General features: G+C 38.2%; 1 protein-coding gene across 1 annotated transcript; it reads left to right on the top strand.

Moving 5' to 3' along the window:
* The first annotated feature begins 3,296 nt into the window (after nucleotides 1–3,296).
* LOC121978544 (putative invertase inhibitor) lies at nucleotides 3,297–3,827 on the top strand. Its single transcript, XM_042530874.1, has one exon. The coding sequence runs from the start codon at nucleotides 3,297–3,299 to the stop codon at nucleotides 3,825–3,827; it is 531 nt and encodes a 176-aa protein (XP_042386808.1).
* The last annotated feature ends 19,379 nt before the right edge of the window (nucleotides 3,828–23,206 follow it).

Below are 23,206 nucleotides of genomic sequence, written 5' to 3'. Positions count from 1 at the left end.
AGTTTTTCAAGTTGAAGAACTTAATAATAGATTCAAGGATGAGACAGTCAAACTTCTTAAGATTACTTGTGCTTTGAACCTAAAGATACTTTAAGTTTTTTAATATTAATCACATTTATTAACTTGTTGAGAAATTCTATCCACTTGATTTTGATGCATAAGATTTGCACTATTTGAGAATGCAATTGGGTCATTATAAGTTTGATGTTGTTGCCCATGATAGATTTTAGAATTGTTCAACTATTACTGAATTATTAGTTGAAACAAATAAGTTAGAAACCTATTATTTGATTAATAGGTGATTTTTTTTCTTATTTGTTATAGTTTATACATTATAACTATATTATTTATTTATATATTAAATCTAATATATTTATTTAATTGATGGCATAATTCGCCTTGTTTTAACTCTTCCTGTTTCTACAACAATAAGGGAGCGAGCTTTTTCAGCTATGAAATTTGTTAAAACAGCTCCTCGTAATAAGTTAAAAAAAAAAATTTTAGCAGATTTTATGGTCATCTACATTGGACAGGAGTTGGTTGAAAAAATAATAATTATATAATAATTAATGAGTTTGATTCTAAAAAAATAGAAGAACGTAACTTCAATAATATGTTTCACTCTATGTTTTAATTTTGAATGTATTAAATATTAAAGACTTTCGTTCTATAGTTTCAAAAATTAATAATCAGATTTTTCCATATTTTTAAATTATTTAATTTATTATATCTCGACAGGCAGCCTCAGTAAAATTTAGATCTTAACTACACCCCTACCATCGCTGACCTGCATGGCCATGCCGTCATCACCACTAACCTATCGTCTGACAAGGCGACGGAGGTTTTTGCCAAGTTTCAAACGCTGCTGAAGAGATCGCAGAAAAAGGAAGAGAGGATGTGCCTATCGACGCGCAATGAAGTGTACAACCTCCTAATCTCCGACCTTGACAAGGCTTGGAGCGCCATCAAGGAGAGCCGCAAGGATGAGCACCCTTAGCACCAGCCTCAATGCACTGGGCAACTACGAGATGGCGTTCGAAGAATTAAGTGTCTCGTCGCTGCTAGTGGTGGAGGACAACAATCAGGTGCAGCTCTGCAACCTCGCCTTGCAAATGGGTAGTTTGGCATTTAACTAATGCTATGCTATGTTTATGGAAAGATTCCAATGGAAAACTTTAGATGAATTGGAGGATGAAATTATTTTCCTTAATTTCTTTTATTTACTAAATAGACAAATGGATTTACAAATTCATTCCTAAATAGTTTTTTGGTCCATCTAAATCGGACGCAAAATAATGTTCTCCCTCTCAATTCCCTAATCAGTCGAATTTCTCAAATTCAACTTGGGAACAGATCAAACTTGATCTCGCACGACAATGGATGGCGAAGCTCCACGCGAGTCATCTGGTTTTCCAAAATTTATATGTCAAGTGTGGATGTGAAATGAAATTTTGTTGGATATGGTCGTGATTGTGATAGTTGTGGTGGTGCAATCTCTGTGTGTGTGGATAGAGTGACAATATAACTATTTAGGTAAAATCGAAACTAGAGTTGAACTCTATTTTTTAACTTAAATTTGTCGTGCTCACATAACACCGCAATATTAAACTTTTTTATTAATAAATATAAATATATTAAGTTGAATAATTAAAATTATAAATCCTTTATATTTTTCTCTTACTCTTTCTATTTTTATAATCATCATATTATAAGCGGTCTATTAATCTTCCGAAAGAATATGTATTCAATATACATATAATATTTAGATTTTATTAAGAATATATCCTTTTACTAATTAATTTTTTTAAGATCAAAATAAAATTATATTAATATTTTTTTCTTTTTACACCGGAAATAATTTTAAAGTTTATTAATAATTTATAGATCGATTTAAAGTTCAAAACTCAACTCCGATGTATTATTAGGAATTTTTCTCATTAATTTGAGACTCAGCTACAGTATATTGAAAATTTTTCTCATTAATTATTTAGAAATCGAAAATTCTCTTTAGTCCCATATCTTATAGAATTTGTAATCTTAGGTCAGTAATATTAAAAAATATATGTTTCTCGACTTTTTGTCAAATATGGTATTAAATTAATTTTTTATAAAAAAATTCTTTTTTAGGTCAATTATTTTTCCCTTAAATTTTTCTGTACATTGCCCCATCTTGTATATAAGGGGTCTAGCAGGAGCTAGTAATATTTAGATATCTAAATACAATATTATAAATAAAAATTTTAAATCTTTCTAAAAAATTTGAATTAAACAATGATTGTGACATAATTGAGAATTTTATAGAAATTAACACCAAATAAAAATAGATACAGAAATACGAAATTTCATTCCAAAAGAATTGTATTAAATACTCCAAATGAAATGTAATTGATCAATACCTACATATTTTATAATCATCATATTATAAACTGTCTATTAAATTTCATAGAGTCTGTATTCAACACAATATTATAAATAAAAATTAAAACTTTCTAAAACTTGAATTAAACAATGATGGTTTAGAATTGAGAATTTTATAGAAATTAATATCAAATAGAAATAGATACAGAATACATGAGACATGAAAATACGAAATTTCATTCCAAACTAATTGTATTAAATACCCCAAATGAAATCTGATATGTTTTTTTTTACTGTTTTCTTATTTATTATTTAGAAAAAACCATTCTAATTGTCAAATTACTAAAAATAGTTTAAAAAAAATATTATTATTTTCTTCTTAACACTCCAGTCAACTTCCTAAATCCTCTCTCTTATTATTTTCCAATACATCCCCAGTCTCTAATATTAAAAGGGTCTGATATTTTTTTCAAATCAAGTTCACCATTGGGTTAGGTCTATAATGAACCTAATATTTTCCGATATCAAATCTATTCTGGGCCTAATATGATCTAATATCAGACCCAGCGTGGACTTAATATTTTCTCATATCAGGTCATCGAAAGATGCATTGAAAAATAACAGTTGGAGAGAAGGAATTTAGAAAGTTGTTAGGAGAGGTAGAAAGAAAATAACGCTATTTTTAATATTTTTTGATAATTTTTAAATTAAGATGTTTTCGATAAAAAAAGTGAAAATTGGATTGATCAATACCCTACATATTCTCTTCCATTAAATATTATTAAAGATTGTGAAATCGTGAAAATTATTTATCCTTCGTAGAAAATTAATTTCTTTCCAAAATTATACAGATAACCCCTATAAATTTGCACGATCTGCTCCTAATTTGAGACATAAAAAAAACAAATCGATTAATTAGTGATTAATCAAAGACGACGATGAGGCCTACTGATCTGCTCGTGCTCGCTGCCGTCCTTCTCATCCTCTCGCCCGCTGCGCACGCTACGGTGGAGTCCACCTGCAAGGCCGTCTCCTTATACACCGACTACGACTTCTGTGTGAAAACGTTGCAGTCGGATCCTACAAGCGCCACCGCCGACCTTCGTGGCCTGGCCGTCATCGCCACCAACCTGTCCTCCGACAAGGCGGTGGAGGTCTTTGCTAAGATCCAGACGCTGCTGAAGAGCTCGCAGGGCAAGGAAGAGAGGATGTGCCTATCGATCTGCAGCAAGCTATACGAAGTCCTGATCCGTGACCTCAACAACGCGTGGAGCGCCATCAAAGAGAGCCGCAAGGGCGACGCCATGAGCGCCGTCAGCGCCTGCTTTGATGCGCCGAGCACCTGTGAGGATACGTTCGCAGAATTAAGTTTTACGTTGTCGATGCCGTCGCCGCTGAAGGCCGATGACAAGGATCAAGAGCAGCTCTGCAGCCTCACCTTGGAACTTGCTCATTTGTTTTTTTACTAATGTTATGTTTACTTGGGAGACGGAATTATGGAAAGATTTCGATGGAAAACTTTCTTCAATGTACTCCGTAATCAAAGATGAAATGTTAGCATGAAATTGTTTTCCTTTCCCTTTCTTTTGTTTACCAAATAGACAAATGGATTTAGAAATTCATTCATAGTTATTTTTTTTATATAATTTTTGGTCCATCTAATTAATCTGACGAAAATTAATTTTAGGTCTTGAGTTTATTCTAATTTGATCGATAAATTTACTTTATATTGATTAAAAAAATTAAAATTTATGCATCTTAAATAAAAAAACATATCTATTTGTTCCTCAACAATGTTAAATATAAATATTTTTAAGGTAGCATGCTCGTGTGTGTATATATATATATAAAATAAGTTTTTATTTATTATAACTTTGTTATAACCTCGAGTTAAATGAATTATGAAATATAAGGTATATTGTAAGTTGGAGCTTGTATGAAAGGAAATATGTAGGTATTGATTAATAGAGTCGTCAGATGGGTTAACTCATAGTAGCACAGGTCGGTCCGTGGCGAGTCAATTATTTGGCGAGGTGGTTTGATCCGTCATCTTGGCGGATTGGAAAATTCCCAATCCGACTCAATCCAAGACGGGTTGCGGGTTAGGCGGCTCAACCAGTGAACCCATCAAAAATTTAAAAAAAATACCTACTGTAGGAGATGATTTTAAAAAAATGTCTATTGCAGGCTCATCTCAATAATCTCTCCATTAATTTAGTCTCAACGATTATAATCACTTAATTTGAGTGATGGACTGTTAAGATTTAAAATATTTTTTTATTGAAAGTTTTATCCATTGTCCAAGTCTTTAGGTGTTAGCCATTTTAATTTGTCCGAGTCTTTTGATTCTTATCTATTGATCCTACTTTATAGGAGATAGAGTTTGAAAAGTCCCCATGTAAAGCCTATTTATAGGAGGGTGGTCCAGGGGATGTGTCACTCGCATTTGAGGTCGGATCATGATCGCGATCTGGCCGTAAATGGTTGTGATCCCTTCCTGGATTCACCATTCCCACCAGGTTATAATTTTTATTCGGAGCAGGCAGTCGGAGGCCGCCTGGAGGACACCCTCGCTCGGCACCTAGTAACCTGGTCACTTATCCACCACTGGAGGCCTTCGGGCGACCTCCGACCACCCGCTGTAAACAAAAACTATAATCTGATGAGGACGGTGAACCCAGGAAGGGATCACAATCATTTGCAGCTGAATCGCGATCGCGATCCAGCCGCAAATACAAGTGGCACATCCCCTGGATCACAAAAAAGTGATCCAGGAGATCTGTGCTCTATTTATAGGCTCAATTTCTTCATCAACAAGCAGTGTATTTCCATTCCAATACATCTCTTTTGCTTTTCCGTGCCAATACATCTCTTTTTCTTCTTCCTCGCCATTGCATCAGTGGTATCAGAGCCACAAAGAAGCAGCAGCTTTCATCTTGTAGCAATAAGACTCAATGGTGTATGACAATAATTTTGTGCAACCTGCGATTCCACGTTTTGATGGTCACCATGACCATTGAAGTATGCTGATGGAAAATTTTCTAAGATCAAAAGAGTATTGACCAATCGTTGAATATAGAATTCAAGCACCAGCAACAGATGCAGCCTGATCCTGTCCGAATCGCCGAACCAAAGGACGCTGGGCACGTGGCGCGCTCTTGGTCGATGACGTGGGTCTTCGTCTGGGTGCACGAACCTCCGGCGAACCTACACAGAAATTTATTCATAGTTATTTTTTTATATATAATTTTTGGTCCATCTAATTAATCTGACAAAAATTAATTTTAGGTCTTGAGTTTATTCTAATTTGTGTGTGTATATATATATATATATATATATATATATATAGATAGAGAGAGAGAGAGAGGGGGGGAGGATTGATATCAATACGCGCATAGGATATCAATCGATTTTTTTTAAATTTTTTTAATATTTTAAATTATAAAAATAAACATTTCCTTATATAAATTTCTAATACATTAATATATCCCCTCAATATATTACAATACTCAATAAATACTTAAATTTATTTTATTTTAAATTTTTTTAAAACCAAACACTATAACCTAATTGGGAATACTGAATCCTAGAGATAAAATCTAAAAAAAAATAGCTTAAAAACTATAACTCAAAGGCTGAACCCTAGAAATAAAATTTTTAAAAAATATTTTATTTATTAAAAAAATAAACATTTCCTTATATAAATTTCTAATACATTAATATATCCCCTCAACATATTAAAATACTCAATAAATACTTAAATTTATTTTATTTTATTTTTTTAAACCAAATATTATAACATAATTGGAAAGTCTGAACCCTATAGATAAAATCTAAAAAAGATAACTTAAAAACTATAACCCAAAGTCTGAACCTTAGAAATAAAATTTAAAAAAAATATTTTATTTCTTTTAATTCAAAAATAAAAAAAATGAAAAAAAATAAATCGAGTGATATCCTGCGCGCGTGCGCAGTCGCGCACTGTGCGGGGGCGCAGGATATCAAAACTTTATATATATATATATATTTTTTTTTTGATCCCGTCCGGAAGTTGAGTCGGATGAAGGCGGGCCCTGATGTACTGGAAGTTGACGGAAAGTCGCCGCGGAGTCTGATCTACCTGGCACCCCTCGGAAAAGCTCACACGAGCGGATGACGAAGGAAGATGACCAGGCTGATGACACTGCAGCTCTGCGCACACTCAGACAAGCCCACGAGTTGTTAGAGATCAGAAACCAGGGAAAAAGTCCCCGGGTCAGGCCCTCTGACGCTCAAGTCAGGTACTTTTTCCCCAGAAACACATAAAAAGTACGAAAAGTAAGGACGAGTAAGAAATGACGAGTGAGCGTACATGCATAAGGGACAAAGCATCCCTTTTTATACTACAACGGTTGTTTCTGGGACCTGGCAGGTGTCAGGGAATGTCGGCTGTCAGGCTTTGTCTGGCGGTGAATGACACGCGACACTTCCTCATAGGCTGGCAACATAACCAAAGAGGTAATGAGCCCCGACTGTTAGCATATTCCCTGACACGCTGATTATTCTCTGACAGACAATTATGATTCTCTGGCTTGCTTGTTTGTCCTGTAGTGTCTGGACCATAGGTTTGTACTCCGAGGTTTGTGTTCCGACCTGCTTCTGTTTGTTGTTATCCATGGTTTGTATGTCCCGACCTGTACGACAGGTCTGTGTTCCGACCTGCTTCTGTCTTCTGCTATCCATGGTTTGTATGTTCCGACCTGTACGATAGGTTTGTGTTCCATCCTACTGTCTGTTGCTATCCAGGGTTTGTATGTCTCAACCTGTACGACAGGTCCGTATCCCGACCTGCATCTGTCTACTGTTATCCATGGCTTGTACGTCCCGACCTGTTCGCCAGCTCTGTATCCCGACCTGTATCTGTCTATTGCTATCCATGGCTTGTACGTCCCGACCTGTACGTCAGGTCTGTATCCCGACCTGTATCTGTCTACTCCTATCCATGGCTTGTACGTACCGACCTGTACACCAGGTTTGCATCCCGACCTGTATCTGTCTACTGCTATCCACGGCTTGTACATCCCGACCTGTACGACAGGTCTGCGTTCCAACCTACTTCTATCTGCTGCTATCCATGGCTTGTACGTCCCGACCTGTATGCCAGGTCTGTATCCCGACCTGTATCTGTCTACTGCTATCCATGTCTTGTACGTCCCGACCTGTATGTCCCGACCTATACGACAGGTCTGCGTTCCAACCTGCTTCTATCTGCTGTTATCCATGGCTTGTATGTCCCGACCTGTACGCCAGGTCTGTATCCCGACCTGTCTGTCTACTACTATCCATGACTTGTACGTCTCGACCTGTACGACAGGTCTGCGTTCCAACCTGCTTCTGTTTGCTGCTATCCATGACTTGTACGTCCCGACCTGTACGATAGGTCTGTATCCCGACCTACATCTAGCTTCTGTCATTATCCTTGATTTATATTTCCAGACCTGTAAGCCAGGTCTATATCCTGGCCCTTTGTGTTTCGCCTGAGGCATTTCCTTCCGCGCCTTTACCTGGCCTGTAGGCCCTCTCCTTAGCTGTACTTGGCCTATGGATCTCGTTTTCAGCTATACCCGGCCTATGAGCCCCGTTCTTGATTGCTATCGAGGCTGGATCTAGTCCAACTTGAAGTCCTATCCTTTGACCGCCCCATCAGCTGGGACTCTGACCACAACCACGCAAGCTTGACTTCTGATCTCCACGGGGACTAGACTTCTTACCTCCACGTAAGCTTGACTTCTAACCTCCTACGTAAGCTTGACTCCTGACCATCCTGTGGTCTTGACTTCTACCCACGTCATCTTACTGACCCCCCAATCATGCACCGTATCATATATATATATATATATAATAAGTTTTTATTTATTATAACTTTGTTATAACGTCGAGTTAAATAAATTATGAAATATAAGGTATGTTGTAAGTTGGAGCCTGCATGAAAGGAAATATGTAGGTATTGATTAATAGAGTCGTCAGATGGGTTAACTCATAGTAGCGGAGGTCAGTCCGTGGTGAGTCAACTACTTGGCGGATTGAAAAATTCTCAATCCGACTCAATTCAAGATGGATTGCGGATTAGACGGGTCAACCAGTGAGCCCATCAAAAATTAAAAAAGAAAAATACCTACTTTAGGAGATGATTTTAAAAAAAATATCTATTGCACGCTCATCTCAATAATCTCTCCATTAATTTAGTCTCAACTATTATAATCACTTAATTTGAGTGATGGACGACTTCTTCTCTGACTCCCACGTGCTGAAGAAGGTAACGCTGTTCGCTCTGGTTTAAACTCTCGTCTATCTTATATTCTCCAAGTCCTCTACCATCTTGTCCCAACGATAGGGTGAGGAAAAGCCTCAATTTCTGGCTGACACGCTCTGTCAACGTCCGCCACTGACCGGCCTTGCTTTCCAACATGCCTGCCGACGGTGAGGTCTTGCCGTCGGCGCCAAGGCCCCCTTGCTGAGAGGAATCGCTATCGTGTTCGACGACACAAAGAGATATTGATATGAAATTAATAATTGAACAAAATTTTGTTTGCAGAAAAAATTCTCGTTAAAAATTGGTTTATATCCACAATTAATTTCTTATTAAATATTTATTTAATTTAATGATTTGCTCAAACAATATAATAATCGAATTCCATCATCTCCTATGGTATAGAATGTACTATGTTTATGCTGCATTTGCCCTATCCAATCCACGAGTCAATCTAAACCCATTGCGGGCCAACATATGTGGGTCTCATACCTAAGTGGATCGGCCTGTGATGGATTTAGATTGATAAAATTTTAATTCAATCAACTTAAATTATTCGGTAGGATGGATATATTCGATTTACCCAATCTAAATTGATGACTGATAAGTAGATTTCATTTAGGATATTTTAATACAATTCTTTTGGAATGAAATTTCGTATTTTCATGTTTATCTTAAGTTAAAAAATCTATTCTGTATCTATTTCTATTCTGTATTAATTTCCATAGAATTCTCAATTATGTCACAATCATTGTTTAATTCAATTTTTTAGTAAGTTTTTTTAATAGACTCTTTATGAAATATAATAGACTGCTTATAATATGATGATTATAAAAATATAAAGAGTGAAAGCAGAATTGGAAGGATTTATAATTTTAATTATCCAATTTAATATATTTATACTTATTAATAAAAGTTTAATATATTTCAATTTTACCTAAATAAAGTTATACACTCAGATTCCACCACCACCACCACCACCACCACCACCACAGATCTAACAACATTCCATTTCACATCCGCACTAGGAATATAAATTTTAGAAAATTATATGACTCAGCGTGGGGCTTCGCCATCCATTGTCGTGCGAGATCAAGCGTGATATGATCGCAAGTTGAGTTTGAAAATTTTTGATTGATATGAGAGTTGAGAGGGAGAAATTTTTTTTTGTCCGATTCAGATGGACCAAAAAAAAAATTTACGAATGAATTCGTAAACTCATTTATCTATTTAGTAAATAAAAGGAAAACAATAATTTCATCCCAATTCATCTAAAGTTTTCCATCGAAATCTTTCCAACAAAATATAGCATTAATTAGTTAAATGAGAAACTACCCATTTGCAAGGTGAGGACGCAGAGTTGCACTTGATCGTTGTCCTCCGCCTCTAGTAGCGATGAGACACTTAATTTTATGAGGTGTTGTCATGATGAGACATTTAATTTTGATTTCACGGATCATCCGAGTTGGTAAGTGGTGGTTCGTTTGTCATATGACAACGTGGGGTCAAATCGTGGGACTGTCGGGGCATAAATCCCTAGACACTGTGCACCTCATCCCACCCACCACTTGCCCACTCGGCTATCATGATTTACTTTCATCGTGATAGCCTTGGATCGGGTGTGATAGAGACACTGGGGACGAACGATTTTACCTTTTGCCGCACAGATGAGACACTTAATTCTTCGAATGCCATCTCGCAGTTGTCTAGTGCATCGAGGCTGGAGCTGAGGATGCTCATGGCGTTGTCCTTGCGGCTCTCATTGATGGCGCTCCAGGCCTTGTTGAGGTAGGAGATTAGGAGGTTGTACAGTTCGCTGCACGTCAATAGACAAGGGCGGAGCCAGGTTATGACTTACCTAGGCTGTAGCCCGGAGGCCGATAGCATCAAAGCTCGGATTTACAGTGGAAAATAAATGAAAAACATGAGAGAAAGAGAAATTAACCCAGGGCGACGATGTCGGAGATGACGGCCATTGCTCACAACTTAAAATCAGTCCGAATAGATCACCCGAACTGACTCCGCCATTATCGATAGGCACATCCTCTCATCCTTTTTCTGCAAGCTCTTTAGCAGCGTCTGGATCTTGGCGAAGACCTCCGCCATCTTGTCAGACGATAGGTTAGTGGTGATGACGGTGTCGTCACACAGGTCAGCGGTGGCGCTGGCGAGTCCGACTGCAACATCTTCACGCAGAAGTCGTAGTTGGAGACGGCCTTGCAGATGGACTCCACCGTAGCGTGCACCACCATCGAGAAGATGAGATGGATGGCAGCAAGCACGAGCAGATCAGTAGACCTCATCGTCGTCTTTGATTAATCACTCAATTAATCGATTTGAGTTATTTTTGTCTTGTAGGAGCAGATTTTGCAAATTTATAGGGGTGACGCTAAAATTTCCCAACCCGGCATAAAAAAGAAATCATCCGTGAAAAGACATCATATTCATACACCACATCAATAAGTTTTCAATCACATCATACCGGACAGATTTCCGAATTGACTAATAGACACATACTATACTATATTGACAAAACATTTATCAAAAGATATACTCATTTATATAATTTTCTCATTCTATCACTCCTATCAAAATAATCTTAGAAATCTACATAGTCTCAAATGATTATAATCTGAGATCTCTTTTGAACCTTAACACTAAATTATAAGTAAGGTTTTTTCATGACTTCGACCAGTTGCCCGATCGGAAGTTCAATTCCAGACTCTTGAGCCTTAATACCCGATTATAAGTAAGTTTCCCCGTTCCCTTCGATAGGCCGCTCGATCGAAGGTTCAATTCCAGACTCTCGAACGTTAGCGCCAAGTTATAAGTGGGTTTCCCTTGCCCTTCGGCCCATGGTCGGAGGTTAAATTCCAAACTCTCAAGCCTTAGCGTCAAGTTATAAGCGGTGATCTTGTTCGAAAGCGGAGAAAATGACAAGTTGGGGTTGTGGCTCGAAAGTTGACGAGGCGGAGACTCCACACGATCCTACAACACAAGAGGCGTTAGCGGCTTAGCGCCGGGCCGGGAAGGAGTTCTTGGTGTTGACCCTCCAACGCTCAAGTCAGTTTCCGATGATTTAAAGAATAGTAAGAATGTTGTAGCAAGGAGTGTGTAGAATAACAAAGTTGTGCATACTTCCACTTGTAAACGGTAGCCCCCTTTTATAGTATCACGATAGTTTCTCTACACGTATCTCAAAGTGTGACGCATTTTTCAAAATATCTTAGGAAAAGACAAGACAAAAAGTGTCTCTGACACCTTTCCTTAAGCGAACATACAAATCCGTGTTGTGACAGGCTGGAAGCTTCTACAGTATGATTTATCGGCAGAACATGCTTTGTTGTCAGTGACACAAACCTTCAAAAAGGTATGAGGAGATACGTAAGTGGGTCCCACGGTAGGTTGATCGGCATCCGCTTAGCCAAGATGCCCCCGCTCGATTGCACTGGATAGAGCAATCTTCCTGCGCTCGGTTTCTCCATTATCGGAAGGTCGCCTTTTCCCCGGACGGACACGCCGCCTACTTGGCAAGGACGGTGGCCAAGAAATATACTATTTGTTTATCTCTTAGTCTTATGTTTATTTGCTTGGCCTTGCTCGTCCGTTCGGACATGTCGTCCATCCGGCCATAATTAGCTAGCTCGGCTGACTTTGATGCCTTCCTTGACTTTAACCTCCACGTCAGCCATTCTTCCTTGCTTTGACCTACCTTTGCTGGGGTCCCTCTTCATCACTGTATCACAAGCCTTCCCCTCAAGTTTAATCGAAAGAGGCTGCTAGTCCGACTGACTAGACAGTTAGTGTGTTCAGGGACTCTTTCTTCCTGACCGGGTGTTCTGGGTCTAGAGCCGCCACTTAGTTATTACTGTTGCTATTTTTTCTACATGCTTTGGAGTCCCCGAGTTTAAAGTTGTCGCTCAGCTATAATGTTCACTGACACAAGAGTTTATAGTCATCGCTCGGTTGTGATATTCACTACGCAAGGGTTTATAGCCACTGCTTGGCTATTATGTCCACTGCATAAGGATTTATAGCCGCCTCTTCGTTGTGATGTTCACTGGACAAGGGTTTATAGTCGCTGCTCAGTTGTTATGTTCACTGCGCAAGAGTTTATAGTCGTCACTCGATTGTATCACGGCCAACACTTAGCCATTTTTTTAACTTCCTTCTGATCTCTGCTCTGACTACTCACCCCACGTAGTGCCTTTTAATTGCTACTGACATCACCATGATTTTTCGAAAGCCGCACAAATCCTTACCAATTAATGCAAAGCACGCTTGGTCATGCCTTTTAATCATGTCTTCTCTGTAAGAAACTATAGCGCTAAACACGCAGAAAGCGCAATAGAAAAATAAGTTCCTTCCAAAAGATCCATACGAAGGAAACCCACATACTAAGTTTAATAAAGGGAGTTTATACCTTTAGTGCATGCACACAAACTCTCAACAACTAGAATCTCAACACGATCAAATGTTCGCGCCTCTTTTGGTACCCACACAAATAAGTCTTCCATCCGTCTCATGAACTCACGAAGTGGAGAAAGAACAACCAAAGGTTGTTCTAGCAACCTCTTTTTGGAAGTTTCGGCCAAGAGTGGAAGAAGGAAGGAAGAAGAGCGAGAACACACCAGTCTCCTTATGAAAATTGAGTCAAAACCCATTTTGTACTTATTAATCAAATTGTCTTAATATCAATTGTATTAATTGATATTAATATTTGTCTTCATCCAATGAATTTAATACATTCAATGCATGAGCAATTCAAATTGAACACCCCTCTTCCTTCATAAATTCAAATTCATCAAATCACTCAATGAGTCTAACTCATTAATCATCAATCCAATTGATTTAATAAGTCTAATTCGAATTAGACTCAATCTAATAATTAGATCCAATTGAGTGTAACTCAATGAGTCAAATTTAAATTAGAGTTAATCCAATGATCCATCATATGAACCTATCTTCAAATTAACTTATTCTTTGTGTGTGACTCAATATGTTCTCATAACGTTGGCAATGTCTCTAAAACTATTTTAGATAAATAAACAATGAGTGACATCTAACAAGACATCATTACTACCCAAGTAACGAGAATATCGAGATCCGACCTAATCTTTCCATGTCTATTATCTTGTATGACTCAATCCTTCTATCCTTGATATGTAGATTGATCAATGAGACATAGACCATGTCATCCTCTTATCAATATTTATGTTTCTTGATCTCTAAGTAGACACACTTAATCAAATAAGCTTAATATCGTATATTGACTCATTTGAGCATGACCATGCATTCTTGTGTTCTACTAATCAAGGGGCTCACAGATATCGCTTCCATCATATGGAAGGGATAGATCACATCTACATCACTTACATCCCTCCGCATAACTTATTGCATACTTAGTGATCGACTTTATAGTTCACCCTGTTACAGGTGGCGTTTGATGATACCAAAGTATACAACTCCTTATGTAGGGAACCGTAGTGACTTCAGCTCTAAGGACTATTCATAAAAATAGTCACATGAGAATATTTATGACACTCATATAACGATCCATGAAATATTCTCATGGTGGGTCAATTCAGTATATATTCTCTAATATATACCCATGTATCAACTTGATATCTCATATCCATGACTTGTGAGATTAAGTTATGTTGAACCCCATGGTAGTTTTGATGTGATCAACCAAGTTGGTTAGGTCCTGCGTTGTATTTGATCCCTGTGTCTGAGTGTGCAGGAGCTTAGGAGCACAGGAAGTCGAGCGGAAGACGCAGCTAGCGAGAAGGACGGCACGGGAAGGGAGTCGACGGGCTCGGTGCGTCCGAAGGACGAGAGAGCTGCGGAAGAGTACTCCGGTGGGCGTGAAGAGCGTGCGCGGCATTCGAGGGACGTTAAGCCGGGACAGAAGGCTGCTCGAGGAGAAGGCCGGGAATTGGGTTCGGGTGAGCCCTATTCCGGTTGGCCGCAATCACCCAAAAGATCGGAGCGTCGGAAGTCAAAGTGGAGCAAAGACACAAGCTTGAATGTTGAGCTGCCAGCTTGGAGGCGCCTCCATCAGGCTTGGAGGCGCCTCCAGCTTGAAGGCGCCTCCAGCCTTGCTGAAGGCGCCTCCAAGGGCGCCTTCAGGCTTGCTGAAGGCGCCTTCAACAGGTCAAAATGACCGTTTTCGTTCGGATAGAGTTCTATCCGCTGACCGAGCTGTGGAGGCGCCTTAAACCTTGTTGGAGGCGCCTTGGACCCTCGGGATAGAATTTCCAGAGGCTATTTAAAGGCCCCTGGAGCTAGAAATTGAATAACAACTCAAGCAATCAATCTGTTAGCAATTCATAAGCAACTAGTAAGCTTCAAAAGTGTAAAAGGCTTCTCCGCCTTCAGAGAAGGAGATTTTTCTTACTACGCTTTTCTACTGTCCTGGATTAACAACCTCCTTGGTTGTAACCAGGTTAAATCTCTGAGTCTTTTCTATTCGTATTTCTTTTTCTGTTTCATTAATTTAGTTGCTGATTTAAATTCTGAGTTGAAATCCGAGGAGGGTATAGTTTGTTTTTGTTTTCAGCAATTCACCCCCCTCTTGCCGGTCTCCGCTGCACCAACAAGTGGTATCAGAGCCTGATCGCCTCAGAAGGACTAACCGCCAACTGAAGCACTACGATCAAGACGATGGCCGGAGCGAACATCCATCCCCCGAAGTTCGACGGAGATTTCGCTACATGGAAGCGAAAAATGGAGGTATTTTTTAAAACTGATTTTGATATTCTTATTACAATGAAATATGGTTTTGCAGCGCCGAAAGACAAAGAATAAAACACATGGAGCAAGAAGGAGCAAGCCGATTTCGTCGCCAACGGAAAGGCAGAGTTCCACCTGCTCAGTGTGCTACCGCCGCAAGAAGTAAATCGGATCGGAAGCTATGACTCAGCGAAAGATCTCTGGGAAAAATTCCTGGAGCTACACGAAGGTACTTCCGAAGCGAAGCTAGCGAAGCGCGACATCCTCCGGAACCAGTTAACGAACCTCCGGATGAACCAAGGCGAGAAGGTAGCACAACTCCAAGTGAGAATCAAGGAGCTAATAACGCAACTAACGAACCTTGGAGAAGAGGTAACCAACCGGGACTCTATCCGGTACGCGCTCAACGCCTTCCCTAGAACTTCAGAGTGGGCTTCCTTAGTAGATGCATATTACATCTCTAAGAACCTCGAGGTAAGTACTTTAGAATAATTATTTTCCACTTTTGAACTTCACGAATCTCGAGTTTCAGAACCCATCGGAGCAGAGAAGACAAGTCAGAACTAGAGCTGTCAGACGGGTCAACCCGTGGCGGGGCGGGTCGGCCCGTGGTGGGCAAATCATTTGGCGGGGCGTAGGGGTGGGCATAAACCGACCGCACCAAATAAACCGACCAAACCGCAAAAACCGAACCGGCCAAAAAAACCGAAGAAACTTTCTTTTCGATATTTTTCGGTCAAATTTTCCAATACCGTTTTCACTCTTTTTGAAATATTGGACATATATTTAGGTATTTAATAATTTACTCATATTTTATGAACTATAGACCATACATTTAAGCCTTTAAATGTTCTTTTTATATTTAGTAGTAACAAGTTATCTTATTTAATTATTAGAATTACTTCTTTGATATTAGAACAATTTATATTTTATTGTTGTTGAGTGACTTGAATCTATATTTTGTATTACATTAATCAAATGAGGAATAGTTTAATTAAGTATTATAGTTGTATATAATCGATCGAAAAAGTGGGTTGTATTATAAAAAATGAACCGAATCGTAATAAAAAATAGTTCAATTTCGGACCAAATATTTTCAAATTGAAAACCGAAAAACCGAACCGTAGTAGAGCAATCCAAACCGAACCGACCGATGCCCACCCCTAGCGGGGCGGGGCGGGCCAACCCGCCAACTTGGCGGGTTGGGAAATTTCCAACCCAACCTATTCTAAGGCGGGTTGCGGATTTGGCGGGCCAACCCGCGGGCCCATAAAAATTTTTTAACAAATTAAAAATATTTCATATCTTGAACATTTTACTTCGAAAAAATTTTCTACAATTAAATGTATACATAAACATGTATTTTTAAATATAAATGAACACAAACGAGTACTTATGTTGGATGAAAAATACTATTTTTATTTCAAAATTATAACAAAGAAAGATAATAAATTGACCTAAAACTTAGCTTACATGTGTTTTTCAACCCGCGGGCCAACCCAAGGCCGAGCGGGCCGACCCGCGCGGGTCGCGGGCCTAGGCGGGTCGGCCCATGACGGACTTGGGTTGATAAAATTCCAACCCAACCCGCTTAAATTATTTGGCGGGGCGGGTCAACCCGACGGGCCCAACCCAAATTGACGGCTTTAGTCAGAACATTGCCTTAAAGGCAAAGATGAACAGTTCTGACTCCGAAGCCTCAGTCGACGAATCCGAAGCGGCACTACTGGTAAGACGCTTCAATAAGTTTTTTAGTACTAATAAATTTAAATCGCAGAGGCATCATCGAAAGAAGAGGACGGTTCGCTGCTACAACTGCAACGAAGAGGGGCACATCAAAGATGAATGCCCAAAACTAAAGAGAAAGGAGAAAGAAAGGGCAAAGCCAAAATACAAGAAACCAGAACCCTCCAAGCACAAGAATCTGAAGGCTACTTGGTCAGATTCGTCAACCTCCGAATCGGAAGTCGAAGAATTCTCGGGACTAGCACTGATGGCCAACCATCAGAAAGAAGAAACGTCCGGCTCAGAGATGAGCATCGATGAAGGGGGAGGAACATCAGAAGAAGAAAGCAGCAGTGAAGGGGGAGCGTCACCAGACCAGGTAAGTAAGGTACGCAATCTAACCCCAACTCAATCTTTCAAATTTATCAAGTCTCTTTCTAAAGAGTTAGATCAATTAGAAAAAGAGAATGCTGAACTAAAGTTGAACTTAGCAAGAGCATGCCCGTTAGAAATGTATGATCATCTAAAATCAGAAAATGAAAATTTAAAATTAGAAATTGAAAAATTAAAAAATGATGCATGCTTAAAGAAATTTCCAAAGTCAAAAATTAGAACTTATGGTAAATTAAATTGGTATATAAGGAAGCATCAAGGTCAACTTAGAAAAATACCAAGAAACTATGTACCCCCTAGATTTTTGAATAATCCTGTAGGAAGGAACCTCTATTGGGTTCCAAAATCTGTGCTTAATTAATTTTTCAAAAATTAAAAGCTTAAAGTGAGAGAATTAAACATTGAAATTCTTTATGGAAGTTTTGTCTAAGGAAGTGGTTGTTGCTCCAATAACCAAGAAGGCCTAGTGCCTCGCCACGACCTGGAAGCTAAAATATTGGAAGAAAATGTTTAATTAACTTTTTTTAAAAAGCATTAAACTAGAATCAAATAATGCTTTAAAAGTTTTTAAATCTTTTTAAATTCTAAAAAGTCAGATTGTGAAAATAAAAAAAAAAATTGGGAAAATTCGTTTTGACTTAATTTTGACTTAGAAGATAATTTTTTTTGAATAACTTAGAATTCATTTTTAACTTAGAATTTTTTTTTTTAAAATTCTATACATTACACTTAACTTAAGTTATTTGTTTCAGATTTTCTTAACCCCATTTTTGCTTTTGATCAAAGGGGGAGAGAAAAGTACAAGTTAGGGGGAGTTAGAAAAAATTTAAAATTTCTGTTATTATTTTTATAAAAAGTGTTGCAATTTTACTAATTGCAAAAATTATGTTTAACTTGTTAGTTTAGTAATTTTTCTTTAAAATTACTTTTTATGTCTATTTTAACCCTAACTTGAACTTGGGTTGATGCACATCAAAAAGGGGGAGATTGTTGAACCCCATGGTAGTTTTGATGTGATCAACCAAGTTGGTTAGGTCCTGCGTTGTATTTGATCCCTGTGTCTGAGTGTGCAGGAGCTTAGGAGCACAGGAAGTCGAGCGGAAGACGCAGCTAGCGAGAAGGACGGCACGGGAAGGGAGTCGACGGGCTCGGTGCGTCCGAAGGACGAGAGAGCTGCAGAAGAGTACTCCGGTGGGCGTGAAGAGCGTGCGCGGCATTCGAGGGACGTTAAGGCCGGGAATTGGGTTCGGGTGAGCCCTATTCCGGTTGGCCGCAATCACCCAAAAGATCGGAGCGTCGGAAGTCAAAGTGGAGCAAAGACACAAGCTGGAATGTTGAGCTGCCAGCTTGGAGGTGCCTCCATCAGGCTTGGAGGCGCCTCCAGCTTGAAGGAGCCTCCAGCCTTGCTGAAGGCGCCTCCAAGGGCGCCTTCAGGCTTGCTGAAGGCGCCTTCAACAGGTCAAAATGACCGTTTTCGTTCGGATAGAGTTCTATCCGCTGACCGAGCTGTGGAGGCGCCTTAAACCTTGTTGGAGGCGCCTTGGACCCTCGGGATAGAATTTCCAGAGGCTATTTAAAGGCCCCTGGAGCTAGGAATTGAATAACAACTCAAGCAATCAATCTGTTAGCAATTCATAAGCAACTAGTAAGCTTCAAAAGTGTAAAAGGCTTCTCTGCCTTCAGAGAAGGAGATTTTTCTTACTACGCTTTTCTACTGTCCTGGATTAACAACCTCCTTGGTTGTAACCAGGTTAAATCTCTGAGTCTTTTCTATTCGTATTTCTTTTTCTGTTTCATTAATTTAGTTGCTGATTTAAATTCTGAGTTGAAATCCGATGAGGGTATAGTTTGTTTTTGTTTTCAGCAATTCACCCCCCTCTTGCCGGTCTCCGCTGCACCAACAAGTTATCCGTTGACCTACATGCTAGTCTCAACACATTTATATTGTCATTATATATTAATACTTGACTTGGAATAGTTAAGAGTAGTGTTTTATATATATCTATAATATCTCACTATCAATTCAACCAATTAATATATATTACATACTAAACCCTACTATCCTAGGACATTATTATACTTATTCATTCGGTACAACAACAACAACAACAACAACCAAGCTTTTTCCCACTAGATGGGGTTGGTTGTATGAATCCTTTTACGCCATTGAGCTCTATCTCCTATTATATCATCATCTATATTTAAATAAATTTTATCTTGTTTTATTATTGCTAACCAAGTCTTTTTTGGTCTTCCTCTTCCTCGTTTGATATGCATGTTTATCATAGTTCACATCGCCTAACTGGAGCATTTATTGGTCATCTAAGTATATGTTTGTACCATCTTAAACGTGTCTCTCAGAGTTTTTCCTCAATAGATGCAACTCTGACTTTCGCTCTAATGCTCTCATTTCTTATTTTGTCCATCCTCGTATGTCTACACATCCACCTTAACATCCTCATCTCTGCAACTCTCATCTTCTGCTCATGTGCTCGAGTCATAGCCCAACATTCAACTCCATATAACATAGTAGGTCTAACAGCGATTTTATAGAACTTACCTTTAGTTTAAGAGGTACTTTACGGTCACATAAAACACTCGACGCTCCCCTCCATTTCACTCATCCTGCTTGTATTCTATGTAAGACATCTCTCTCAATCCCTCCATCATTTTACAAAAATGATCCTAAATATTTAAATCTCTCGGTTCCGGGCAACTCGTCATCTCCTATCTTAACAATTGTTTCATTACTTCTAATATTACTAAACTTAACTTCCATATATTCTATCTTTAATCTACTAAACTTAAAACATTTCCCTTCTAGTGTTTTCCTCCAAGATTCTAATTTACCATTTACTCCTTCACATGTTTCATCTACCAAAATAATATCATCTGTAAACAACATGCACCACGATACTATATCTTGAATGTACACAGTGAGTTCGTCCATAATTAGTGTAAAAAGATAAGGACTTAGAGTTGATCCTTGATGTAACCCTATCTTTATTGGAAATGCTTCAGTTACTCCGCCTGAAGTCTTTACTCTGGTCATTACATCCTCATACATATCCTTAATTATTCAATATATGTTACGCTAACACCTCTCTTTTCTAAAATTTTTCATATAATTTCTCTTGGGACTCTATCATAAGCTTTTTCTAAGTCAATGAATATCATGTGTAGATCTTGTTTTTGCTCCCGATATTTTTCAATTAATTATCTAAGAAGATATATAGCTTTTATTGTCGACCTTCCAGACATGAACCCAAATTAATTTTCTGTTACGAGGTATTCTTCAAAACTGATTTTGAATTACTTTTAATTATGAAATATTATTTTGTAGTATCTAAGGATTAGCAAGGAGCCGACAAAGAAGAATATCAATGGACGAAGAAGGAGCAAGCCGACTTCGTGGTAAATAGCAAGGTAGAATTGTTGGTTGCTACTCGGAAAGCTTAATGGTTCCACTGTACAAAAATTTTGTACAAAGGTCTGAACTTTTTTCCTAGCTACCATGTGTTCTTTTAAATTAAACTTGGATCGCCTGCGGAACTTAACACGTTTGATCCAAATTTAATCTATTTGTTCTTTTAGGTTTTGACTTGGATCTCCTGCGAAACTTAACACGTTCGATCTAAATCACCTAAGTTACTAATTCCATTAAATATTAATTTCCATAATTGGTTCTCAGTATTGACGTGGCGAGGCACATGACCTTCTTGGATATAGGAGCAACCACCACCGACTAGACAAAACCTTTTAAGGAAAGCTAATATTTAATTTCCTAAAATAACTTTAGGTCAATCAAAAAGAACAATCAAATCACAAGGAAAAGAACAAACAAAAGAACACTACATCGAAAGCAAATTCGAAACACTAAAACCGTATGCCTCTTGTATTTGGTATTATTTCCTAAAATAACTAGTATGATACGGAAAGAAAAAATACTAGTTATACCTTTTAGAAAAACCTCTTGATCTTCTACCATATTCCTCTTCTAACCTCGGACGTTGTGTGGACAACGATCTTCCGAGATGAGAAACCACCAAAACACATTCTTCTCCTCCTTGTAAGATTCGGCCAACTCAAGTGCACCTCCAAGGATGAAGAAAAAACACCACCAATGCTCCAAGGGATATAAGCTTTCTCTCCTTCTTCTCCAAGCCTGTATCCGGCCACAACTTGATCTCCAAAAGGAAGAAGAGGTTCGGCCACAACAAGGAGAAGAGAAAGCTTGAAGGGGCCGGCCACACCAAGGAAGAAAAGAGGGAGAAGAATAATAGAAGTTGTGTCTCTTGAAGGTACCCCAACCCCCTCTTTTATATTCCTTAGCTTTGGCAAATAAGGAAATTTAAATATAATAAAATTTCCTTAACTTTCCTTGACATGAATTAATTGGGAAAAATTAAATAAAACTTCCTCTTTATCCATACAATGGCCGACCACAATCAAAAGGACAAATTAGGAGAGTTTCAATCAACAAAATAAAACTTCCTAATTTGTTTCTGGAAATTTTAAAAAAAAAATTTCTCTTCAAAAATCCCTTCATGGTTAATAAAAAGAATTTTCTATAATTTTAATTTTTCAACATGTGAATAATTTTCAGAGAAAAATAAAATATCTTTCCTATCTACAAATAAGGAAAGAGATCTAATCTCTTTTCTTAATCTTTTGTAGAAGAGATATTTTAATTTTAATTCTCTCCAATAAATTATATCTTCCACATAAGAAAAATAAAAATAAAAATTATTTTTTAATTTCATTAGGGCTGGCCCCCTTTAGCTTGGGTTCAAGCTAGGGCCGGCCACCCATAAACCATGCTTAGGCCGACCCTAGCTTGATCCCCAAGCTAGCTTGGCCGACCCCCTTTAGGTGGGTATAGTACTCTATAAATAAGAGGCTACGATAGGGACCGAGAGGAGGAATTAGTTTTGGTCTCCCGATAAAATTAAGCATCCCGTGTTCGCCCCGAACACACAACTTAATTTTATCAATAATAATTCATTTCACTAGAGAACTATTATTGAACTACCGCACCAATTCCAAATTATATTTTTGGGCTCCTTCTTATTATGAGTGTGTTAGTCTCCCTGTGTTTAAGATGTCGAATGTCCACTAATTAAGTGAGTTACTGACAACTCATTTAATTAATATCTTAATCCAAGAATAGTACCACTCAACCTTATCGTCATGTCGGACTAAGTCCACCTGCAGGATTTAACATGACAATCTTTATGAGCTCATCTTGGGGACATTATCAACCTAGATTACTAGGACACAATTTCCTTCTATAATCAACAACACACACTATAAGTGATATCATTTCCCAACTTATCGGGCTTATTGATTCATCGAACTAAATCTCACCCATTGATGAATTAAAGAAATAAATATCAAATATATGTGCTTGTTATTATATTAGGATTAAGAGCACACACTTCCATAATAACTGAGGTCTTTGTTCCTTTATAAAGTCAGTATAAAAGGAACGACCTCAAATGGTCCTACTCAATACACTCTAAGTGTACTAGTGTAATTATATAGTTAAGATAAACTAATACCTAATTACACTACGACCTTCCAATGGTTTGTTCATTTCCATCTTGGTCGTGAGCTACTGTTTATAATTTATAAGGAACCGATAACATGATCTTCTGTGTGTGTCACCACACACCATGTTATCTACAATATAAATTAATTGAGCAA

The sequence above is a fragment of the Zingiber officinale genome, chromosome 4B (assembly GCF_018446385.1).
Source record: "Zingiber officinale cultivar Zhangliang chromosome 4B, Zo_v1.1, whole genome shotgun sequence".
Lineage (NCBI taxonomy): Eukaryota > Viridiplantae > Streptophyta > Magnoliopsida > Zingiberales > Zingiberaceae > Zingiber > Zingiber officinale.
Note: the sequence above shows the minus strand (reverse complement) of the source record. Positions and strands in the feature narration are given on the sequence as shown.